The sequence below is a fragment of the Typopeltis vanoorti genome, chromosome 22 (genome assembly GCF_054136105.1).
Source record: "Typopeltis vanoorti isolate ZY-2024b chromosome 22, IOZ_Tvanoo_1.0, whole genome shotgun sequence".
NCBI lineage: Eukaryota > Metazoa > Arthropoda > Arachnida > Uropygi > Thelyphonidae > Typopeltis > Typopeltis vanoorti.
The window spans coordinates 11,112,171-11,139,101 of record NC_143570.1 but is presented as its reverse complement, the minus strand read 5'-3'; the positions used below and the strand labels follow the sequence as shown (position 1 = coordinate 11,139,101).

General features: G+C 34.3%; 1 protein-coding gene across 4 annotated transcripts in view; it reads right to left on the bottom strand.

The window, feature by feature from the left end:
* YME1L (ATP-dependent zinc metalloprotease YME1L) overlaps nucleotides 1-26,931 on the bottom strand; it is a 281,286-nt gene that overhangs the window by 86,301 nt on the left and 168,054 nt on the right. For all 4 annotated transcript variants that reach the window (XM_090411850.1, XM_090411848.1, XM_090411851.1 and 1 more), the window contains exon 12: nucleotides 19,697-19,849. In XM_090411850.1, coding sequence (XP_090267976.1) covers nucleotides 19,697-19,849 — 153 coding nt within the window. The remainder of the gene's footprint in view (nucleotides 1-19,696; nucleotides 19,850-26,931) is intronic.

The window sequence follows — 26,931 nt, the reverse complement described above, 5'->3', positions numbered from 1 at the left end:
GCTAACCAATGTGAGCCCTTCTGCTGGATGCCTGTTCATGGTGAATCAAGTCCTGGTACACTCCCTGATATAATAGTACAGGAGCAACCAACAAGTGGAGCTGTTTCTGAAATACTGGCACATGCCCTCTGGGTCCCAACTATCTGTTCATGGTCAAATTGGCTTATGTCGCCATGTTTCCCCATCACTGGCACAACAGATCAACTAATTATGTACAGAGGATAGGTTTTTTTTTCCCATTTATAGTAGCTGCACAGGATGTTGATATCACATGGAACTTTGTTATTGTGCTAAATATGTAAATTGGGGGTGGGGGTTCCTAATGCAAAGCCATCTCAATGTAAACCCTTTTAGGCTACATTTAGATGGGAGTGAATTTAAATATATATATATATATATATATATATATATATATATATATATATATATAAAATTGATATAAATGGGAAAAAAAAATCCTTAGCCCATCCACAGTACATTTGCATCATGGGTGGGCTAAAGATTTCATACATAAATGTATGGAACTACAACACATATAAAGAATTTGATGGAAAAGAAATATGACATGCCATTGCCTTTATCTACTGGTTAGTGATTGTAAAACAAATAATGATATGATCCAAAGTACTGCAAAATCACAGAAAAATAAAAATAGGCAATATAAAAGAAAAAAGTGAAATAAATAGTGTTTCCACTCCAACGATGGATTTAAATCCCACTATAGTATGCACTTTTATGTCTTGGTGACAGTCTTATGCTAGACAGTGAAAATAGTTTCACTCTGCTTTGCAAATTTGGATTGAAAAAGGTTCCATGCTTGGTGTTAGATCCTAAATGAAGGAATCTTGGAAAGAAATCATTCATTTGGAATCTAACATATAAAACTTGCTGACAAAGAGAAATACCTGCACATCAGCTGTAATTAAAAGTGAAACTTCACTTTATGTAAAATTTGTATTCTTTATTTCAAGTACATTATATTTAAGCTGATGTGATTATCTTAAGATTTCATTTTTAAGTATGTCTAAAAAGAGAGATAATCTGATTTAAATTTAAGCCTCACTTAAGCTATGTAAAATTTACTGTGAGTCATCTAAAAAGTTGCTAAGTAATAATTCCTGGAAGGCATAAAGCTACATGTGTACAGTGTAACGCTAGTAGCTATAGCTTACTCGGAAAATTACGTTGCCATGTATTCTGTGAATCCAAGTATAACAGTGTCGAAAAAGTGAAGGATGAACCCAAAGGGGTGAAAAAGATAAGGGCCATGTGCAAAAAGGGGGACTGAGAAAAGAGGGTGCTCTATAGAAGAATAGAAAGGGTTGAGCCCGTATCGGAACACTCTCTCTGGTCGTAATGTTTTCCTGTTTTGGTGGTTCGGAAGTTAGCGGGCAGTTTCGTGTAAGGGGGGGGAGGGGGTGAAGTGTGTGATAAGATGTCAGAATGCGAGCGTTCTTAAAATGAAGTAGGATTCTATGCAAAGCTGAAGGTAAAAATTCCAGTCCTAGCAGAATCAAGTCGTCGCTGAAAAGTCCTATCGAGTTGTTCCTGAAATGCAAAGATTTGAGTCCGTTTTCAGCAGAAGGAATGAAGATAGCGTAACCCCTACATTGGCGTACGGACAGCCAATAGATGAGAAGTATCCAGACATACACGTGGTGCAGAACGACGTGGAAAAAGCTTGGTAAGGTGCAATTACTCTAATTTTGTGTGAAAATTCATTAGAAGAGAGAAGATTGTTTACGAATGTGAAATTAAGAACTGTATTCTAAAGAACTCTGTGGACAGTCTCTATTTAGAAAGTTAACCTCCTTTGAGAGTAAGAAGAATTGTTTGGAAGAGATCTTTTGTAAATTTTGTATGTGATAGGATTAATTTAATGTGATAAGAATAGTAGAAGTTAGCATCTCAGTGACAGAATGTTTGTTAGTTTTCTCTTACAAGTAATACTACTGAAAGGAATTTAGCTTAACTTCATATCATTTGCTATCTATATCCCAATGTGCAGTTACTGTGTTCTTAGCATGCCTTATAAGATTTAATTAGTTTAGAATGTGTTAATCTCTTAGTTCGAGTTTTATTTAGTATTGAGCATAATTGAGTGTATGAATTTTGTATTGTGTTTTAGATATTCCAATAAACATGTCATATTTACCTGAACCTGAGTCATGCTTGATTACGATTCCAAATTACCACTTATAAAAATAGAACCTATTTTGGCAGGAAGGATTTAGAGAGTGAATATAAATATAGATTTAGGTCACGACTGCAATAATCTGAATCTATACGGCAGTTTAAATAAGATATTGTGTAAGAAAGCTAAGAATCTAGTATTGTCTCTCTGAGTAAGGATCTTTTCTACTATAGGATACTGGCTGGTGCAGCAAAATATAAATTCGCCAGTATCCAAAGATATAAGAATCAGACAATCCTAGATATAAGAATAAGATTAAAGTAAGTGAATAAAGAGAATAAATCACAAAAGATAAATATTTAACAATAGAGCAGCCGGTAGGATTTTGATTCTATAAGGTTTAGGTAAGAAAGGATAGATTTAAGTAAACAACTAATTAAGCATAAATTATATAACAACATCGATATAACATTGTCTCTAGAGGAGGGAATTCAGATTAGCTGACATTTTTCGCACCCATGGTACTCAATGTACTATAGGTTTCTGATCTTTAATGAATGGGATATAAAAAATAGATAGTTCAAGGTACTTTAAGTGCATACTTCTTGTTTGCTATACACAAGGTACAATATAGATGGAAACAATAATTTAATTTTTTGTAAAATATACCAGATAAGTACTAAATATTTTTATTCCTTATAAGTATGTTTTTGGGTCTAAAATCTCATCTTAAATGTTATTAGTACAAGAATGCTTTTGTAAGTAAAAAAAGAAGATGTAATAACTTCAATATATAATCATATATTTCACTGTTAGTTTTATTTCTTTAGCATCATTAGGACTAATATATACTAAAAGCTAAATTATCACACATATGAAATAGTAACCAAATTATAGGAACATTCTTCTCACTTCATAATTATTTTTATTATTATTCTAACAATTGTACTTGAAAATTGTACTTGCCATGCTAACTATCATTTACATGATTCATTACATGATTTATTTTAACAGTATTAACAACACCAAACAAACTATTTTATAAAAAAAAAGATGTTTATTAGCTAGCTTATATTTTGCTGGATTTGAAACCAGCATGCTATGGCTTACTGTTAGATATTATTATTTACATGTCTCACAGTTTGATTGTAGTACCTTCAGTGGAAAAATTTTTTTCAAATTAATTAGGTCATAATGCTTTAATCTGTTAGAATCTGTGAACAATTTCAAATACTGAATCTCTTCTGAAGGGAATACAGTTGTTTCTCCAATCTATTTCATCTCTCTGCAGATGCATGTGAAGACTGTCTGTTAGATGGCCAACATGTTTCTTTGAAAGGATTTCAACAGATCAACTAGTTTCTTCTACATAAAGATGTTGAAAGTTTATTTTTCACTTGGTTAGAGTATAATAAATTTAGTTTAATCCTTTATCCAAGTGTGAGCAAACAAAGTTTGTGCCTGAAAGGATCTTCAGGACTGGGGTAAGGTGGTACAACACTAGGACACTCCTTGCAAAGGTGGAGCAAGCTACCAACACTCCTATCTCAGTATCTCCCATAATGCAAACCACATCTCCTTGCGGATATGTCTAATGTTAATGCATTGAGAAGGGCCACAACCCAGACTAGTTTCGACCTTTATTGAGGTCTCTTTTGGCAACTCCTATAGGTAGAGATGACCTGCTAATGCTTCTGCCTGGTATCTCCACTTGGGCCTGGCTCCCACTGAAGAGAAACTAGTCTGGGTTGTGGCCCTTCTCTTAATGCATTAACATTAGACATATCCGCAAGGAGATGTGTTTTGCATTATGGGAGATACTGAGATAGGAGTGTTGGTAGCTTGCTCCACCTTTGCAAGGAGTGGCCTGGTGTTGTACCACCTTATCCCAGTCCTGAAGATACTTTCAGGCGCAAACTTTGTTTGCTCACACTTGGATAAAGGATTAAACTAAATTTATTATTCTTCTACATAAGATTACCTAGTTGAAGTTTATTTTGTATAAATATTTTCAGATACAAATGGATATGTTCCCATTTTGTAGATCACAGTAACTGTAATTTGAATACCAGATTCAAGGTGAATTTTAAAGGATGTTCTGGAAATATTTTTGTAACTTAGTTTGAGACAACACCAACATATGTGGTTGCTATATTTTTATTATTACTACCACCTCCAGGGAGTCCAAAGATTCATCGAGTGAGAGCACCTTCTCTACAACTCTCTCTCCGCCAACTATAAACTGCAACTACCATTATCATCTACACCAACGCAATCTACCGTCCATCACCACTACTAGTATTTTTCACAGACAATCACAAACATCCTTGCCCACGGTGGGATTCTAACCCACAGCCTGTTAGCTGGAGAGCGGATACTCTAACCACTCGGCCAACCAGGCTGGCATCTCCCATATAAATACTGATCTCAGGTGGGTTTTAAACATTAGGTTAAAAACTATAAACACGTTAACACAAAAATATATTAATGTTTGCCAAATATTTCAGCCTGAAACTAACAGACTATCCTCAGTGGCTTGATCGGAATAGTTTTTACAAGGTGGAATACAAACACTTGATCATTCAAAAGTAGAACGAGCCACTGAGGATAGTCTGTTAGTTTCATTCTGAAATATTTGGCAAACATTAATATATTCTTGTGGTAAATTTCAGTGATGAATAAGTTATAGGTATTAATTCACAATTTCATATAACAATCTTAATTTATAAATTCAATTTGTTAGATCTGAAATAGGTGACTTCAAATTTTACATGACGTCACCATTCTAGAATCTAACAATCAACAAAAAATATATATGTATACTTATCTTTTAGCACAGTGTAACTATGTTTTTTTTTTTTTGTAACAACATCTTGTATGATAAACTGTGAATTATGTGAATTTAAATTAATGTATCTATATGTCTAGCATGAATGTAAGTCAGCAAAAGGGGGCAGATATGAGAGAAATCATTAGTAAAATATTATAAATGAAAGAATGTGTATTATTCAGCAACACAGGGCAAATATCGCCCTAATACTATAAGAGCAGCATAAGCACCCGTGGGCGTCACATCTAAGAAGACATCATGACGCATACGTTCCCAGAAACAAGAAGTCCAGTATGTTGATCGGTGAAGTCACCCAGCCTGAGACCAATGGGTGAGATGATAATAGAAATTCAAACTAGGAAAGGTGGCGCTGTAGGGGAGCGTATAAAACCCGCGACACGGAAGTAAATCACCCCGTTTTTTTCTTGTTCCTGCATTTCTCTTCGTGTGCTCCAAGAGTTCATTGCAGTTCAGCTCTCATTTTTGAGGGTTGACTTATGAAAAGTTCCGGCATGACACCGCAGCAGATTTCAGCAAGATCAACCGTAGGCCGTCAATGAGAAGGTCATCGACGTAAAACCTTAGCAGAGAGATAATGCCAAGCTCAGGCGAGCACGTATAACCCACGTGGCGATAAGATCGAGACAACCAGAGTCGTAACAAAGAAGGAAGGATGGAAGAAAACCGATAAAGAATAGATAAGTACTCTCACTTGTTCTAGCCCCTTTTGAGAATTGACTAACAGTGTTAAGAGAATGCATCTTAAAATTTGTAATGGAAGAAAGAGTGAAGAACTAAGATTTATGTAAATGACTATGCTTTTGAAATGAACTTTAAGAACTTTCAGTTAAATAGAGATTCTGTCGTAATTAATCCGAGAGAGATTATTTATGTGCTAAAATGTCTAAATTTCCAACTGAGCTGTAATTAAGAATGTATTATATGTTGAGTTATTGAATTTGCTAACATTTTGAAGTCAATGCATAATGGTTTTAAGAGAGAGAGAGTGAAAGAATGGTAGAAGTTTAAATTAGATTTGATAACCACTTTAACTTGTATGGCATTATATAATGAGTTTAATAAATATTTTGATTCCTTACTTACACGTGTTTCTGATCATGATGACTGACCCTGACCCTTCATAAAACATCGAACCTGTGATCATGTGTGCGTGCGCGGGGATACCCCAATTGAAAATAGTAGGGCATGACTGCAAATAAAATAAGCCAGAGAACCCAAGGCTTCTAAGAATTCAATTAACCTTATTAGTGGCACTCGATATTCTATGATTACCCTAAAGGCTGAGTTTATCTCTAACCTTAAGGCCCAGGCTGGCGCAGATAAAAAATAAATTTTGCCTGAGTGACCAGGATAACTCATGGAATTCAGGGAACAGGCAATTTCTGGTGGCCCTTAAAAGGTTTAATTATGTAAGAAAAGGTATAAGAGAAACGAGACATAACGTTAAGATTAATATTAATGAAGATCACATAACAATGGCGCAACCGACTTAACAATGAGGAACATGCGATAGAATTTGATATAGCAGCTGAAGTAGGAAAGGATAAAGTTAAATATATTGGCTCGATATATCAATATCAGAGATATGCGACGTAACAAATTAAAGGTAACATTAGACTAATGTAAGAATTAAATGTCTCAATTAAAAATAAAAAATAAAAACTTTTAGTGTGTTATCCAGATTAAACTTTCCCATATTTTTCACAAGGATATACAGTTATTTCAATTCAAGTTAGGGCGTTGAAGTAAGGCCTCAGCACTCTCTTTGAATAGACATCTGTGTAGGAGGCAAGTCTTGGACCAGAGACTGTTGTGGCTTGTCTATCCCGTGCTGTGCCAATCCAGACTTATCGGATTTGTTGTTAAGAATGTATGATTGAGGTTCTTGTATTCATTTTTTTATAGTGTCCTGTTTGTCCAAAGTACAACAGATTGCAGTTACAAGGAACTTGATATACACCAGGCAGAGACATAGTTGAGTATTTATCTTTAGAAGAGGGGAAATAGGTGGATATTTTGTTAATAGGGATATAAGTGGCTGTTAAATCATATTTCTTCAGAATTCTTGAAATTGGTTCTGAAATCCTGGAAATAAATGGAATTGGGACTTGATGTATTGATTCTTTGTTGTTCTGGATTGGAGTGTAGAAATCGAGCAGATGTGTAGTTTTTTCTGAGAAGCCATTTAATTTCATGTGATGTCCGATAGTTGAAAGTTCTTTCTGTAATTCATGGGGAATTGAGCAATTAGTTCTAGCTCATCGAATTAAACATTTTGTGATTCCTGTTTTTTGATAAGGATGATGGGCAGATTGTTCGAGAATGTCCAGTAAAAGTGGGTTTTCTTTAAACTGTTGTTGTCACAATACCTGATGGTAAGCAGATGAGAAGGATGTCTAAAAAGGATAACTCATTGTCTTTTTCAATCTCCATGGTAAATTTAATATGAGGATGTAAGGAATTGATTTTGGCTAAAAAGGAAGGTAAGGAATCTCTGTTGTGAGGCCACACTGAAAAGATGTCTATATATCTAACCCTAAAGGATGGTTGAGGGAATATAGATGAAAACAGGATGTCTTCTAGATGTTCCAAATAAAAGTTGGCTAAAGTAGGTGAAAGTGGACTTCCCATGGCCATTCCTTCCACTTGGTTGTAGAATTTCTTTTTACACAAGAAATATCCAAAGTGCATCACGAAATCGAATAATTTTACAATATCTTATAGGGATGTGGGAAATACAGCTTCTTTAATAAAAAGTTTGCCAACTTAGTCGATAAACTAAATAACACCAGAGTAATCTTGAATGATATCTTACAGTTCTCTTTACTAATGGATGGCTAATAAGTGTATTTTATGAATGTGTCTCTACAATAAAAATTTCTACTAGGCATCAGAATATTGTCTTACTACTAACTACATAATGCATTGTCTTACTACTAACTTCAAGTGGAAGAAAAAATGTATCAGCACAATTGAGGACTGGTAATGGACTGCCCCTTTTCGGTACCAGTAGCAAAGTATACATGCAGTAAGTAAATTGACACACTGGCCTTGGATGACATCACCCTCACCGTAGATTGTGATTAATATGATATGTTGATAATATTCTAATAATTTGGCCACATGATATGGGAAATAGAAAAGTTTGTAACTTTCATTATTTGAATCAGTCACATGCAAAAATAAAGTTTGCAACAATGCTTGGGGTTAGCAGTAGATATCCAGATCTTCTAATTTACAAGAAATACAAATGGCACCTTCCCTTTAGAAATACAACAATCCCTCGATTAGTGTGCCTAATGCGTTCTTTAAAACAGGCACATTAATCGAAAATGCACTAATTGAATATAATAATCTATGGAAAAATGTATAATTCATTCCTCAGATTTCTTTTCTGACCCTTAATTTTATTTATAAAAGAATTAGGGTATGCCCCAGGGCCTAGTTAAAGGAAAACCATGAAGCTGAAAGACAATAAAACATATTTAGAATAATATAAATTTATTATTCTGCTTCTCAACAAAGAATTAAGCTAACGTAGTTTGGCAGACATTCTGTTTCTTTTTTTTCATACAACTGATGGTATGGTCCTATTACCTCTTCTGCAAATTTTACTGGTTCTCTCTTCACCAGAGTCAGTTTCTAAGCATTGCTTCTTAAAAACTTCGATTGTACGAAAACTATTTTCAAATTGTTTCTGTGAAACCACTTTGGGCTTGTCAGTGATTAAATTTTCTTCATATTCTTCAGTACCTTCCCACTGTGTAGCTAAATTTAGCAGGTCGGAATCACTCAACTTCTCAGAATGAGATTTAATTAACTTAGATTCATTTGAAAAGCCTCTAAAATCATTTGCACAATGTGGAAGAATGTGCTTCCAAGCGGCTCGCATATTGCTAGCAATTTCATTCGCCTTTGTGACTTTATAACCATGCTGAAATTTTTATGATTTGGCTAGAAAAGTCTTGGAAGGCATTCACTTCCAAAAAAAGGCCGGTTTCATCGACATTAAACATTTGTTGATCACAATAGTCTCTTTCTTACACAATTTTCTCCAAAATCTATGGATATCTCCTTATCTGAACTTGTAGCTTCTCCTGTGATTAGAACATTATGTAGGCTATTTCTCTTTTTGAAAGGCTCAAATCACCCAGTACTAACGTGGAATTCTTCTTTTCCATCATTGATAGCCCTTTCTTTCCAGGTTACAAATAGACAACGCTTTTGATTTAATAAGGCCAGTGTTTAGCGGGATCCGTTTTTGGTTACAGTCTTCGATCCATATAAAAAGAAGTCTCTCTAATTCAATCATTATAATAGTTTGATTTCGAGTGCATGCATGATGAACTTGAAGCAGCCTTACCTTTCTCTTTGTATTCAGCAGTTGATTCACCCATTTTTGTGTTCTTGTCCTATCTTTGCTCTGGACTCACCTTGTTCATTTTTCTTTATTATTTCAAGTTTTTCTTCCAATGAGATTACTTTTTGAATCATTTTCACACTTCTATTTTTTGCTCACCAATTCTTTTACTCATGATTAAAGGTTAGGAAAATAATTTCAAATAAAAAAGTAAGGAAAACAATCGCACGTGATATGATCAGTAAAACTATGTAAAGCAGACGACGTAATTTTGGTGGTAAATTTGGAACATGGTGTACATGGAAATAGTGTAGTATGCCATTAAAAAATAACTTTGTAAAATGTTTCAAATCGGTAACCAAATTATTTCATCCTGGTGAGTGATTTATTTAAATAGTTAGCCATAAAAAATGTATAGATCAAAAATTTTTAAAATCTGTAACATTTATCTTTAAGATGCATGTAGGCGCACTAATCGAATTTTGGTATCGAAAAAAAAAAAAAAAAAATGACACACTAATTGAAAACGCACTAATCGTTGGTGCATTAGTCGAGGGATTGCCGTATACAGAACACCAATTCATACTAGAAGGGTACTTGTGTACAATTTGTCATTATTACTTAACATAAAAAAGCAGGTGTGATAAGAACATTAAGTTCTTTACCCTTGTAAGACAAATTAAACACAAAACACTGAAATCTTCTCCTGTAAATGACTACAATAAAAAAAAAATACCTAATGAAGATACCATAGAAAGACCCCAGATCAACACTTCACTGCAGCAATCCAACATGATGACATTATTTCAAATCTCAGCTTGTTCTTCTCCAAGCTCCCCTTCCACAATTTTTCTTAGCCTTTTAGTATACTTGCATAAATTTAAGCAGGAAAAAACATCAATAGGGAAATTTCACATTCAGTTTTATTTCCCTTTTTATAGATGGGTACTATGAGAGGTGCCTCTCTACGTTTCAGGTTTTTCAACCCAAAATATTGATACACACACTCGATAGCATTCCTCTTGAATGTTTTCTACCACTGTGTTGTCGCTGTTTGTTTGTTTCATTTAGCAATCTTTCAAAGCAACTACTCCACCCATAAATAATATCATTCTTTTCAGTTTTCATGTCACCTTCATCATCTCTCATTCCTTTTTTAATTCTTCTCTAATTTTATAGTACTCTTTCCTCCATTTCTAAGATTTTTCAATAACCTCCAGAATGTTTTGCCACCTTCTTGATATTTATTTTCTGTTTTTACCAAAATATTTCCATGACACTGAAAGCTAGTTTTACAGAGTGCTTCCAATATTTGGTTCCTCTTGTTTTCAAACATTTTTCTTATTCAATAATATTTGTGCATTTTTGTCTATAGTTCACCACTAAAAGCTGAACTTTTTTAAACTTTCTTCGCCACTTTCAATAAGATATTCAATTTTATCCTGCTCAAAACTGAATAGTGATTGCTTCCTATTTCAAATACTCAGTGCCTTGAACTAGAAGATATTGCTATCAATAATAACACAGTTGATAAGATTTATTTCTTGCATCCTCTCTTCGTGTGAATTTGTGCACGTGGTGTTAATAACTAGTCGATGTCCTGAACAGAAATTTAGCAGGTACTTATTACTTTTCCCCAAACATGTTAGGAATCATTTCCTACTCTGCTGTTCAGGTATTCAATAAGGACCAACTTTTCCTTTTTTCTTTGTGTCACCTGCTTTCTCTATTGCCTTGAAAAATTCCTCCTCTTCTTTACTACAACCTCCTGTAGTAAAATATAGAGACAAATAAGCCTCATTGTGCAATTTATCATATTTGTCCACATCACTCTACTTGATATTGTCTGTTGTTCAAGAAGATTATCCTCATATTCAGTGCTGAATACTAAAGACACTCCTTTTCCCTGATCATTATTGCCAGAATATAACATCTTATGTGTGCTTAGAAAGATCTCCTGTTTTTGTCTGCTTTCTTTTGGTAACACGTATTATGTTGATCCAGTGCCTTTCAGATTCTTCTGCTAATTCCACTTCTTTTCCATTTTCCAAAAACAATCATGTATTTGCACTGTCATTTTGTACCAGCATGTTATTTTGGTTCAAACTGCCTAAGAATACAATTTGATCAGCTAAATTCCCAACTGCCAAAAGTTTTTTCACTTTGTTTTACTATAAATTAAAGATGCCAAGAAATTATATTCTTGGCATCTTTTATCCAAATGTAATATATTCTTGTATTCCAAGAATGTATTCCAATATAATTTCCCAAGAATATAAAATTATATTTTATATTCTTGGGAAATTATATCCAAGTGTAAGCAAACAAAGTTTGCACATGATCTGTTTCAAAAGATATTTCTGTTAGTTATATTTGAGGTTGCACATATGCAAATTAGATTAGATACATAATCATTAATGCAAAGTAATATAATAGAATAATAATAATAATAATGTTTAATTTGGTTGCATTCAACCTTCCTTAGGAAATTAATTCAACAGATGGCTGAATAATGGCTTCTTTCTTCTCTTCATAAATTTGTTGAAGGGCTCTGAAAATCTGAGAATGAGGGATAAGGTCAAACCAAAATATTATCTATTTCTATCTATTGTCAGCTACTCACTTCCACTTCTGTTCCTTTTTCCATTAATAAAACCACTGTGCATGCAAACATTAAAAATTATTTAAGTGTATGAATAAAAATTCATAGGATGTTTGCATTCAGTAGTAAACAAAGCAAGACCAAGAAGATGCAGGCTATCTGCCTACAAGTAGTGCACCTACAGAAGACCATTATTAAGTGGCCCATTACATAAAATTTTTGTAGCTCAAAATTTTTCTATAGCCCTTTCAGGATTGAGTATGTCTGTACATCAAAGGTATAATTTTAAGAAAAGGTTTAATAAAAAAAATTCAATTAACTTATTACATCACCTAAAAATTTCCCTTTGGAAAGTTTGTGACTTTACACATACCTTTCAGTCTCTTGGTTTATAATGAAATCTGTATGCTTAAATTTCTTATGTATATGATCAGTATTAATAAACTTGATAAACTGGCAACTAATTCTCAGAGCCTGAAACAGTTATGCTAATAACTTCAGAAATAAATGCTACACAAAAAATATTTCTTATATTTAAATCATTTCCCACTCATTGTTTTTATGTAGTTTCCACCCACAAAAGGTTTTTACATAAATCTACAGTATATTAATACCATGGGTGGGCTCAGGAATTTTTTTCTGCTTTATTCATTTTATAAGTTGTTTTGTATTTTTATTATTTTATTTTAATATAATCCAGAAACCTGCTCTAGAGACCAAATATGGAGCTTTTTCAAGCCACTTCAGGCCTCCAATATATTTTTACATATAGGCCACTTAAACATGCTAAGCATTTAATAACAAGTTTTAGAGTTCATCATAATGAAAATCTCACATTTTTATTTTTTACATATTCCACAAACCCTGCTCTAGAGACCAAACAAGAAACTTTTTTTCAAGCATGTTTCAAGGCCTCCAAATAAGTGGACCTCCAATTATGTATACCACTTCATTAAAAATGCTATGTAATTAATACAACATTATAGGGGTGCTTAAGGGTCAAAGCTGTATAACTGAGAGGAGACCTCCACATAGCCTTTAAAGGAATGCAGAGAACCGACCAGGTCTTCTGACCTAATGTCCAATCCTCACCTTCTGGTGGTGCACCCTGTTGGGTATCTACTTGGGTACTGAACGGACGAGGATGGGCTGGCAATTTGGGATTTAGCCGACCAAATTGTATTCTTATTGGTTAAACCAAAATATAGAATGATGGTACAACATGACAAAATTTCATGCCGGCTGGGGCGTCGCCTGGTTAAACAAGGCCCCTGTTGTTTTCGCCAGGGAACCAGGGTGAACAGCGAAAAGTCAGCCACTGGAACAAATCTCAAAATAAACCTCAACTCAACATCACCAGAGTTAAAGATCGGTACTATCAACGTAAGAAGCCTGAATCGCAAAGAAATGGAGCTAGTTGAGATATTAGATAAGTACCAGATCGACATAATAGGGGTGACTGAAACAAAAAAGACCAAAACTGGTGAGATCTTTCTGAGCAATAAATACAAAATGTTATATTCAGGCAATGACAATCAAGGAAAAGGAGTAGCCATAGTATTCAACACAAAATACGAGGCTAATCTACTTGAATGGCAGTCAGTCTCAAGTAGAGTGATGTGGGCAAATATGAGAATGGGGAACTGGACAATGAGACTTATTTGTGCTTATGGTCCCACAGAAGGTTCTACTAAGGTAGAAGTGGAGGAATTTTTTGAGGCTTTAGAAAAAGCAACTGACACAATGAAAAAGGAAAAGTTGGTCCTTGTTGGGGATCTAAATAGCAGAGTAGGAAATGATTATGAGACATACAAAAATATTTTGGGAAAATTTGGAGAAAAGAGCAAAGCTAATAATAATGGCAAATACCTGTTGGATTTCTGCTCAGGACATGGACTGGTTATTACTAACACCATGTTCCAACATAAAAATGTGCACAACTTCATATGGAGAGAAGAGGCTAGGAATAAGAAAAGTCTCATTGACTATGTTATTGTTGATAGTGATGTTTTCTCCCTGGTGCAGGACACCAAAGCGTACAGAGAATTTGAAATTGGAAGTGATCACTATTTAGTCTTGAGCAGGATAAAATTGAATTTCATATTGAAAAGAATAACATGTAAGAAAGTTTTAAAGCGAATAAAAGTTGAGCAGCTCTCAGATGTGAGCTGTAGACTAAAATACACAAAGATTATTGAAGAAAAAATGAAAGAGTTTGAGAACAGGAATCAAACCTTGGAGATTCAGTGGCAAACTCTGAAGAAAACATTGATTGATTCTGCCAGAGAGGCATGTCGTGAGGTTGTCTGTAAGGATAAAAAAAATCAGAACTCGCTGGTGGACACAGGAAGTTAAAGAGGCAGTGAAGGAAAAGAAGAAAGCGTACCAAAAGTTCCTGTCAAATAAGTCAGCTTGTGCTCTTAGAGAATATAGAGACAAATGCAAGAATACTAAACACTGTGTAAAACTAGCTAAACAAAAGTCATGGGAGGACTTTGGCAAGAATATAGAAAATAAATATCAAGAAGGTGGCAAAATATTCTGGAGGTTGTTGAAGAAGCTTAAGTATGGAGGAAAGAGTGCTATAAAAGGAATTAGAGATGATAAAGGTGACATGAAAATGGGAGAAAAAGATATCCTTGAAGTATGGAGTAATTACTTTGAAAAACTGCTAAATGAAACAAGCAGTGATGACAGCACAGTGGTAAAAAACACTGACCAGGCATGCAGTCAGGAATACATATCCATACTTGAAGTAGAAAAAGCCATCAAAGGCTTGAAATGTAGAAAGGCAACAGGAGTAGATGATATTCGACCAGAAATGCTGAAGTATGGTGGTATAAGAGTCTTACAGTGGCTGCACTGCATAGTTCAGAAAGCCTGGACAGAGGGACGAATTCCCGATGATTGGAGTAGAGTTCTCATAGTACCCATATATAAAAAAGGGAAATAAAATTGCATGTGAGAATTACAGAGGTATTTCCCTACTGCGTGTCCTGGCAAGATTTATGCAAATATACTTGAGAAACGGTTGAGAAGAATTGTGGAAGAAAAGCTTGGTGAAGAACAAGCTGGATTCAGGCCAAATAGAGGCTGTCAGGATCAGATCTTCACTTTACGACAAATAATCGAGAAAGTATGGGAATATAACAAACATCTGTATTTAAGTGTTGTCGATCTGGAAAAGGCATATGACAAGGTGCCAAGAGAGAAGCTATTCAATACGCTGCAGTTATATGGTGTCAATGGGGCATTATATCAAGCAATACTTAGTCTTTATTTGAGTTGTAAGTCAGCAGTTAGAATTGAAGGAAGTACAGGAAGATGGTTTAATGTTAAATCTGGTGTGAGACAAGGATGTACATTATCCACTCTGTTATTCATTATCTATATGGATCACATTATGAAGGAAAGTGGTATTAAACATGATATCAAAATTGGAGATGTTAATGTCAACTCTTTGCTTTATGTGGATGATGTTATACTTCTAAATAAATCCGCTACAAGTCTGCAAGATTCTCTGACTAAATTGAATAGCTGTTGTAATAGATATGGTATGAAGGTCAGCAATAAAAAGACAAAGACAATGAAAATAGGCAGAATCATTGAAAATGTCAACTGTGTTGTGAATGGAGAACCTGTGGAACAAGTAAAACATTTCAGCTATTTAGGCACGATTTTTACTGAAGATGGTAAATTAAATATAGAAATAAACAACAGAATCAGCAAAGCTGGTATGGTGGGAAGTCAATTGAATAAATTCATATGGAATAAGAGAGAAATTAGTCAGAACACTAAATTAGCTGTATACAAGACAGTGTTCAAACCAGTTTTAACTTATGGATCTGAGAGCTGGGTCAGAAGTAAAACACTTGACCAAAGACTAGAGACCACAGATATGAGAGTCCTGAGAAAGATTATAGGCGTGAACAGATGGCATCAATGGCAGTATCATATTAAAAACGAGGATATTAGGAAAGAACTTGACATTGTCAGCATCCAGGAATGCGTTAGCAGAGCTAATCTCAGGTGGTATTGTTAAATTGTGAATGAAACTATGTTGTGTAATTTATTTTTTTCATTCACATTTAACATTGCTTATTATATATTAATCATGATTTGTATAAAAAAATTATTTATTGTTCCTTAGTTAAGGATTACTATTTAAATATTTATTCTAAACTTAACTTACTATTAATTTATTAAATAATAATAATGTGTAGAAATTTATGATAACTAAAAAATATATATAAAGTAACGAAAAGTGTTATTTTAAATAATTGTATACGTAATGAAAAAGCTGATTAAGTAGCTGAAATATTCTGTTTATTCTTATTTGTAAAATTTAACGTTATGTAATCACTTATGTAATAGTAGAGCTTTGTATTACATTAGCGAAATGTTTGCATTCATTGGTTGTCATGGAGACGCATGAAATAAACAAGCACGAGTTGAAGAGAGCGTGACCTTCGGACTGAAAGGAGAAAAAAAAAATTAGAAGATTTTTAATTAGAGAGAAGGGAGGAAGTTTTTGCGGAGCAGAAAGGAAGGTAGGATACAAGCAAAGGAAGTGGAAGAAAATTATAAGTTCTCTAGGGCAGAAATTCATGAGAATAGTGTTTAGAAGTGAGCCAAAACATAGTGAACCATATACTTAGTTGCAAGTGAAGTCAGCTGTGTTGTAAAGGAAAATTAATGCCGTAACCGGATAAATAAAGAACTGGACATTCAATGAAAAATTCTGATTAGTTCCAGTTAGTCTAGGATTACGTCTTAATTCTATGTTGCCCTGAGAAGAATTATATTAAAATTAACTAGTTTGAGAAAAGTAAACAAGGAGAATTATCAATGCCTTATTGATGTGTTTTTTTTAGAGTAGTGAAGTGCAATTAACAGTAGTTCAGTTAAATCGTTGGAGAAATTTTATTAATGTGTTCCGCTAACGTAAATAAGTTAATTCATAAGTGTGCTCACAATTAATTGATGTATTGAAGATTGTATCTGGTAAGAGTAGTCATACTTGTTTGTTTGTTCTAACATTAACATATCTTCGAAGTTCAAAGTCCGGAATAAGATTGCTTGGAATATTGTCTACCTTGATTAGTGCTTCCTGTGAATTTTAAACATTAAGTACAGCTGATAGATATGTGGAGACTGATTAAATAAGAAGTTTTGTTTTATTAACTTGAGTTAAGAAAGCTTGTGATTTTGGAACTGTGAATTGTATGTGAAAGTTTAGAACATTGAAATGGCATGAGTGACTTAGCAAGATGTACTAAGTTGATTGTATTGTTTCATTTAAAGGTAGAATTCTTGTATTTGTTGTATATCATATATTAAATGTTTTATTTTGTTAATCTAAATATTGTTTGCCTGAATTCCCTTTTATTGCACCGTTCATAAAAAAATTCGGATCTTGTGGGTGCCCCAAGTAGAATAGTAAATAATTCGGCCTAAATAAGAAGACTGCTAATTTAATTAAGAATCGATCCTACTGCATTATATAGACTAATCTAAAAATAGGGTAGCGCAGTATAATTATAAATTTCCCTACTTTTGGATCGGTGATCAATTTGCAATTAGTTGTTTTATTAATAAGAGTGACTTGAAACAAGATGGCAGATTAGAACACAACACGAAAATAGAACGTCACGACAGCATGGTCACTTACAAAACGACCCAGAGGAAGACCAAGATATAGGTGGATTGATACGGTACAAAGTGCCTTAGACGATAGAAATATAAGATCTGATAATGTTGGAGTGTTGACAAGTAACAGACTGAGTTGGAGGAAAATTGTAGATAGGAAATTAATAATGATGTAATTTTTTCATGTAGTACTATCATATCCTGTACACCCCTTGAGGGTACATGGCAGGAATTTGATGATGATGTAATTAATAACACGTTTTCAAGCTCATTATTATTAAGATCCTGCATAAAGATTAAGTCTGCTATAGGTACAGTCGGGTCTCTTTTTATGCGGTAGATACGTTCCACAGAAAACCGCATATAAAAAAATCACACAAAAAAGCCTAACTTATGTTGAAAAATAAGGGATACATTCCATAATTTTCAGAAACCGCATAAAACCGAAGCAATGAATTAAAATAAACCTAAAATCGCATAAAAAAGTTCATGAAAATTCACGAAAATAAGAATGCCTTTTGCACCAGTTCGCAAACTTTGTTTGCGAACTGGTGCAAAATCACTTTCATCACCAGAAGAGATAGTAAGCGCATCAGATCTGTATGGTAAAGGCAATAGTTCTTCACAAACAGAATTAGCTTCACCCTCGTTCTGTGCTGATTTTTTTCTTCTGACAATGTAAATCAGTGATTAAACTTTGCGATGATGATTTCACTAATTTTTTATACAGCTCGCGATATCCAGACATACAGTTCTTCAGCTCACATTGGAATTTAAAGGCTCGCTCAGAATTTGTGTCATTAACAAGAAAATAATTTTCCAATTTATTGCACAGTTCAAGACCTTCTCGAATTATATTTGCAGTGAGAGGGACAGGGTTTTTTTCCGCTTCACTATCGTTTTCTGGATCTTCAACGATATCTAAAGTTAATCAATATCCAATATCATTGTCACTTAAGGCATTATCCACAAGCAATTCGTCTACATCGTTCTGACTAAATGTATCAAAACCTTCTCCACCAATTTCATGTGCCAAAGTAATGATTTCAGCTGATAATGTAGATGTTTGCATGGTTACACTGTTTGCAACACTTCCAGGCCAAGTTGCTTTCCAGCAGGCATTTAAAGTTTGTGATCTTATTTCAGTGATAGCAGATGCAACATGATTTAAGCAGTCCAAATAGAAAATTTTTTCCAAACGTCAGTTATGGTTAATGATTCATTTCTAGTTTATCCAATATAAATTGAAAAGTGTGCTTAATGTAATATTTTTTAAAAGTAGCAATTATGCCTTGATCTAATGGCTGAATAATGCTTGTTGTATTGGGTGGAAAAAACACTACCTGCACATCTGGATGTTCTAAATGCAAATGATTTGGTGCATTTTCAACAATTAATAAAACTTTAAAATCGAGAGCTTTTTGCTTTATATATGTTTCCACTTCTGGTACAAAGCAATTATTGAACCATTCAGTAAATATAGCAGTTGTTTGTGACACAACAGATACTGATTCATCCACCTCCAGCCTACAAAGCAATCTCCAGGATGTACAAAAGGAAGGGAAAACTATCAGTACATGGGAGAAAAAGTCTGCATTCACTCATAAGTACTTATAATATTATAAATTTTTGGTGATCAGAATGGGATATGTCAATGAAAATCAGCAGAAATTAATTTAATGATGTTTATGTTTAATTGAGTATTAATTAATAATTAATGATCAATTATTAATTAATAATAAAAATCAGTAAAATTAACAATTAATTATTAATTACATTACAAAATAACCAAGGTGTTCCATGAAAATTTCAGGATTTGTTAAGTGTTCCGTCGTAGGAAAGTTTGGGAAATGCATCCTATTATCGGAATGGATTCTCCTTCTGTTGACATGCGCAGAAGTGTCGAAAGGTCTCGTATCTGTGGGTGTATGCGTATCTATACCGCATAACTTCAAATCCACATAAAAAAGAGATCCGAGTGTGTGTGTGTGTATATATATATATATATATATATATATATATGCATATTAAAAGTTTATATTAAAATAAAACATTAACATGAGATTTTATATAATAAATAAACCATAAAACTTTACTTACGAAACAAATCTCTAACTCTGCGTGCTCCTTGTCCAACCAAAATCTCATCAAATTCAGGACCAGCTGCATGAAAAAATGGAACATGAGCTTCTCCAGCAACTGCTCTAGCAAGTAATGTTTTTCCAGTACCAGGAGGACCCACAAGTAGTGCACCTATATGTGATAAAGTTAAACTTAGGTAGAAAGACACACCCATTAAAATTTCCTGCAGAATGGATAAAGCTGGAAAATGGATTATAAGTGCTTTATGCATCATGCATAATGCATAAAGCACTTATAAACAAATCAATTTTACCAGGATAAAATGAATACTGCATGCCAGTTATGTGCAAGTCAAGTGAAAAATATATGGAATTTTGAACAAATTCCATAATGAAACAAGATGCAGTTAGGATTAAATGAATGTCTTGATTAATATTTGCAAGTTGGCATAGCTTTTCCAGGAAGAGAAATGTATTGATTAATTTTAAAAAATTTATTTAATAAGCAGGCCTATTTAGCATATTTACAAAGATAAAATTTAATTTCAAAAGTTTAAAATTTCAATTTAAAAAAATGCATATTTACATATCTTCTTATTCCCCTCTTCTCCCCACATTTAAGTATTTTCATTTAGTTCTGTATTCTAGTGAGAATAAAGTTCAAGTTGCATTTATAATTGATTTCCAAGTTCAAAAATGATGTTGCACTGCAGTTTTAATGCGAGCCACTTCAAGAAATATAACATTACTATATTTCTTTGTAAATAACATGCATTAGCAGTACAATTCCAAAAATCTCATTTTAAATTGTTAAAGCTCTATGCTTTGAATAATGTACAGTTATCCTTAGAGCCACTAAGGCAACTGATATGAAGTCATTAGTCTCTATATATTGTACAAGTAGCCCACTTGTGAAATGACTTCATGCACAACTTTGTTTGCTTATGCTTGGATAAAGGATGAAACCAAGAACATAACTTCTTAGCATCTTTAATTTATTTCAACAAAAAAAAAGAGCATTGCTAATAGCTAATCAGCTATGCAAGAGACTCTGCAAATCCATAGGGACTGTTATTGCATGAAGTTTGCTAATAGCAAATTTTTGGTAAAAGGAAACCCTCCCCTTATTTTTAAGAAATAAATATCAAGAAATCGCTGGCACTCACTCTGTGTATATGGAGATGGCAATGATGGTTTCTTTAGCTTATGCCACACTAAGCTTTAGTGGGTCTATTGTGGGATCATTATTTCCTTTCACCCCAAAGCATTTCACAATTGTTGCTTAATTGTTTTCTCCTCCCCCATGCACTGGTAGCTGGAAGTTATGAAGTATTTTAAACTCTGAATATCTAAGGACTTAAATAATGACTAAATTCCTTTGATCTGATGATTTCATACATAGCATTATACAGGGTGTTCGGGATAAATTTGACAGTTTCGTAAGGAAAAAGAAAATCTTCTTTGTATCTATTAAATTTAATGAATTGACAAAAAAACATTACAGGCAGAGTTAATTACAATACTATCAACAAGATTTACTCAAAATAACCACCATTAGCATCGATCACAGCTTCAATTCTGCTTCGGAACCTCGAACAAGCTGATGCTATCTCCCTGGGAAGGGCCGCAAAAACTGTTTTAATTTTATCCATTAACTGGGCTTTTGTATTACTGGAAGTGCGATTGGTGTCTTTTTCAACTGCGCCCCATACAAAATAATCCATGGGGTTAAGGTCTGGGGAGTTTGGAGGCCAAACATTTGGACTGGTGAAGTCGTAGAAATTTTCAGACAACCATTTTTGACTTTTCCCAGAGGTGTGGCAAGGGGCCGAATCCTGCTGCCATACATACGGCCTACCATTGGCTACCCTTGTTATCCAGGGCTTGACTACAGTTAGCAACTCCACGAACAAAGCCCGAATTCCAATGCCAGGGTTCTTCAACACCTGTTCCTGCAGATTTGCGAGGAATTCTGCTGTACGAACGCAATCAGATCGTCTGCTAGGGATCTTTCTTCTTGCTACATCCTCGTAGTCACCATTGCAAGTCTCTAGTTCATGCCTGATTGTTTTTACTGTATTCAGGGAGCATTGGGCAGCAGTCGTAATATCCTTATTTTGATGGCGGGCACGAATCATCATGATACAAGTTATTCTCTTCCATGATTCAGGTGGGTTCCAGCTATCCATCCTTTCTGACATCTTGTATATGAATGAAGAAGGGTCCAAACTTTTAAATGAAGAGAAGTGTGTGTTAATACATGTAACTTACGGAAAAATATAATTAATTATAAATATGTCAAATTTATCCCGAACACCCTGTGTATATATATATATATATATTTTTTTTTTTTTTTTTTTTCAAATGTTAACTGAAGAACATCAATCTTTGTTTTTGCTAATGTATTTTACACAGCAGAAATTTAATTTATTGTGAACCAACTTTAGGGATTCAAGACTAAGCATTAACATTTTGTTGGAAATAGTAAAAAAGGAGACTGAAGTGGGAAGAGTAATTCAAGGTAAAATGGAATGCAATAGCATATAGAATTTTGACTGCTACAATTACAATGCATGCTATTGCTTGAAAGAAAGAATAACTAGTACCAAATATCTGTTAGCCAAGTAGGCAAAGTTTGAGACTTTCTGCTGATAAGTCATTACCATAGAGTAGAAATCTTGGGGGGAGGGGGGGGGGGGTACATCGAGCACAGAACACAAAGGAATGGGCAGGAACAGCATAAAGTAACTATTTCATGTACCTGCTGAGGTACATGAAATAATCACTAAACTTAAGAAAAAGAAAGCACCAGTCCCAGAGAAGGGATTTCTAACAAAATCATCAAATGCCTGCCACATAAAATCATAATGGACATTGTTGCTATTATTAATGTAATATTAAGATATCACTGTTTCCCTGCCCAATGGATACACACACAGACACACACTATGTGTTCCCTGAAGCACACCTTCCCAAAACTATTACCACAATCAGCCTGCTTTACTACCTAGGAAAAACAGCTTAGAGGATAATACTAATAAGACTAAATAATAATAACTAAAGAATTAAATCACATCCCTGATGAGCAAGCTGGATTCAACCTCCATAGAACAATAAGTTCTCAGTCATGGAAAACATCAGCGTAGGGGTCAACTGGAAGCAGCACACATGAGCGATCTTCCTAGATAATGCTGAAGTATTCAACAAAATATGGCATGATGAGATTCTATCTCTGCAGGCCAAATTCCCATTAGGACTGGTCAAACTTACCAAATCCTACCTCACTAATCACAAATTGAGTGAAGCTATAGGGAATTAGATTGTCTGAATGCAACATTACAACAAGCACCCTCCATGGCTCCCTGCTATCTATGTGGCTGATATCCAATGCACAGTTACTATCACAACGGCCCTTATGCAGATGATACTGCAATGATGGTTTGTTTCTTGCAACCTAGATTGGCAACCAAAAAATTGTAAAACAGTCTCACAACTAGAACTATAGTTCAAAAAATGGCAAACTGACGTTAATGCAGACAATAGCACTGCAGAACTATTCACAAGAAGAATGGTGTTCACGGAGAATATGCCCCATTTTATGGCAACCAGCAGCACAACTAGGCATCTTCTTGGCATCATTAGATAAAGGGCTTTCCTTCACAACTAAAATCAATCACATCTGCTCAAAAGCACACAGCGCAATGGGGCAGCTAAACCTATTACTCAATCACCTTAGCAGGCTAAGCATGGAACTTAAACTGCTGCTATACAAGATGCTGTTCTGATGTATGGCTCACTCACATGAAGTCAAATAGCTAATTCAAGCATTAGCAAACTACAGATAATCCAAAACAAATGTTCATAAATAGCATTTAGCATACCATGGTTGGAAAGAAATATATACAGCTTCACCGAGAAGCCGATATCCCACAGATCAAAACTTTCTTATGCGAAGAGGCTGCAAAATTCTTTGTAAATGCTGCTATCCACCCTAACTGACTAATCTGCCAAGCAGTAAATTACAGTGAGCATGAGCCTGCAAAACATAAATGTCCCCAAACCATACTGAACAGGTAAGTTCTTTAAAACCCACTGCAAGAAGCCCAAAATGGGCAAGTCAAAGGCTCAATAAAATTTAAGTCTGTAATGGTCTACCACCTAGTAGTAGACTAAAACAAACATCAGGACAATATTGCATAAAACCATACTGAATAAGCAGTTAAAAATTCATTGGTACTCAACAGCCTACAATGGACAAGCCAAGTGCTCAATAACATCCCTTAATCCAGAAATTTCATTGCAAATCCAATAAAAAGATAAAGGACCACAGGTCCAATCAATCCATCTTGCAAGAACAGTTAATAATTAACTTTGGTATTTCTTCTGGGTCTGACTCCCACAGATGACATTTAATAATGTTCATATTTGGGCTTGCTTACTTCATGGGGAACAGAGAAGTTCTGCTCAGTTGTGGGTTTCTGCCTGTCACTGAGTTGAGCCACTAATGAGTTTGACAAGTTTAGTAGTGATCCTTTTTGGGTCACTCAGTGAGAATTAGAATGATCTACTAGATCACTCAGTTGTTGGAGAGGTAACCCTTCAATATTTATAATGCTCATTTTTGGGATGATTCTGGGTGGTATAGCAGTTCTGCTTGGTGGTAAGTTTTTGCCTGTTACCAAGTAGTTTGATGACTTTAGGAGCAATCCTTTTAGATTGCTTAGTTTTTGGAGAGAGGTACTTCCACAGTAACAGTACCTCAATAATGTCAAACTGGTCTAGATAGTGACCCTTCTCACAAGGCATAATAATATACACTTCTGAAATGGTGCCAAGTGTTATGAAATATTAAGGCGATTGATGCAAAGTCATCAGTTTCTATATAATGGAGCCAGGTTGTGATGACATTTCATGCACAAACTTTGCTTATACTTGGATAAAAGATTAAACAAGAAAACGATTTCTTGGCAAGTTTAATTAACTCAAAACCTTCATGATAGAGAGTAGAATTTCCTAGCAAATAACATCACAATCAGCAGACAATTGAAATGGTAAGAAATCTTACATTGACAACAGAACAATATTTATGTATGACAGGAACTATACATAATGTGGGAAATACAACAAAAGAAATTGTGCAAAATACAAAGGAAATGGTGGAAAATAAAACAAACAAAAAGGAAGGAAGCAGAACTGGGAAATCATACACTGACAATAGAACAAAGGAGTAGGAACCAAACATGAACATAAAACAATACGAGAAAATGTACAAATGTAAATAATAATGGGAGACAAAAAAAAATTTAAAATACTGAAAAGAATGAAATTATAAAAATGCAAATACCTCTGTCCAGCATTAATGTTTAAATTTCAAAACATTAAGTTAGCTTAAATTAATAGTCATAATGAATTAGATTACGCAGACTATGCTTTAAATAAGAAAAAAAATATAGAGAGAGATTTTTACTCTTGGATAGAGAATTTTTCATATACAAAATGAGTTGTTAATCACAAACCAACTTTTAATTAAACTTTGAATTCAAGAAATACTGTATGCATCAATATTTCTTCAATTTATTGATTTGTTCATACCAGCTGAGACTTCACTCCCACCCGGATTCAGGCTGACTAACGTTGTTCGACACTTGTGTACCTTTCCTCTTTGTAACTGAAATTGACCAATTATAAAGTTCACTGGCAGCTGAAGTTCTCAGGTTATTTTTGATGTTAATTTGGCATGAAAAACTTACACCATTACTAACTTCCTATCTACAATTTTCCTCAAAATCAATCTCTTACCTGTCAAGACTTCAACATTACCAGATCTTATATTTCTTTCTTCTAAGGCACTTTTTATTGTATCAATCCACCTATACCTTAGTCTTCCTCTGGGTCTTTTTCCTGACAACGAACACTTATTTTGCTAATCTTTCCCCTCTCATTCTGTTTAAGTGACCATACCACCTGAGATTAGTTCAGCTAACACATTCCTGGATGCTAACACTATTAAGTTCTTTCTAATATCCTCGTTTTTAATATGACATTGCCACTGATGCAATCTGTTCACCCTTCTAATCTTTCTCAGGATTCCTATCTGTAGTCTTTGGTCAAGTGTTTTATTTCTCACAAAGCTCTCAGATCCACAAGTTAAAATTGGTTTGAACACTGTCTTGTATAAAGCTAATTTAGTTGTTGGAAGTTTTTTCACTCGGAAAGATACCAAGAAATTATATACTTGGTTTAATCCTTTATCTAAGTATAAGCAAACAAAGTTTGCACCTGAACTATTTTCAGGACTGGGACAACTCACCAAGTTTTCCCTTCCACAATCGCTCTCAACTGTTTCTCAAGTATACTGGCATAAATCTTACCAGGAACACTCAGTAGGGAAATACCTCTGTAATTCTTGCATTCAGTTTTATTTCCTTTTTTATATATGGGTACTATGAGAGCTCTACTCCAATCGTCGAGAATTCGTCCCTTTGTCCAGGCTTGCTGAACTATGCAGTGCAGCCACTAAGACTTTTATACCTCCATATTTGAGAATTTCTGGTTGAATATCATCTACTCCTGCTGCCTTTCCACATTTCAGACTTTTCATATGTATTCCTGATTGCATGTCTGTTGAGTGTTTTTTACTACTGTGCTGTCATCACTGCTTGTTTCATTTAGCAATTTTTCGAAGTAATACATCAAGGATATCTTTTTCTCCTGTTTTCATGTCACCTTTATCATCTCTAATTCCTTTTTACAGCACTTTTTCCTCCATTTCTGAGCTTCTTCAACAACCTCCAGAATATCTTGCCACCGTCTTGATATTTATTTTCTATGTTCTTACCAAAGTCCTCCCATGACTTTTGTTTAGCTAGTTTTATGCAGTGTTTAGCTTTTTTACATTTTTCTGTATACTCTAAGGGCACAAGCTCACTTATTTGCCAAGAACTTTTGATATGCTTTCTTCTTTTTCTTCACTGACTCTTTAACTGCCTGTGTCCACCATGGGTTGGATTCTGATTTTTCTATCCTTGCAGACAACCTCACCACATGCCTCTCTGGCTGAATCGATTAATTTTCTTCATGATTTGCCACTGACTATCCAGGGTTTGGTTCCTGTTCTCAAACTCATCTTTTCTTGAATAATCTTTGTGTACTTTAGTCTGCAGTTTACATCTGAGAGCTGCTCAACTTTTATTTGCTTCAAAACTTTCTTACATGTTGTTTTCAGTATGAAATTTAATTTTATCCTGCTTAAGA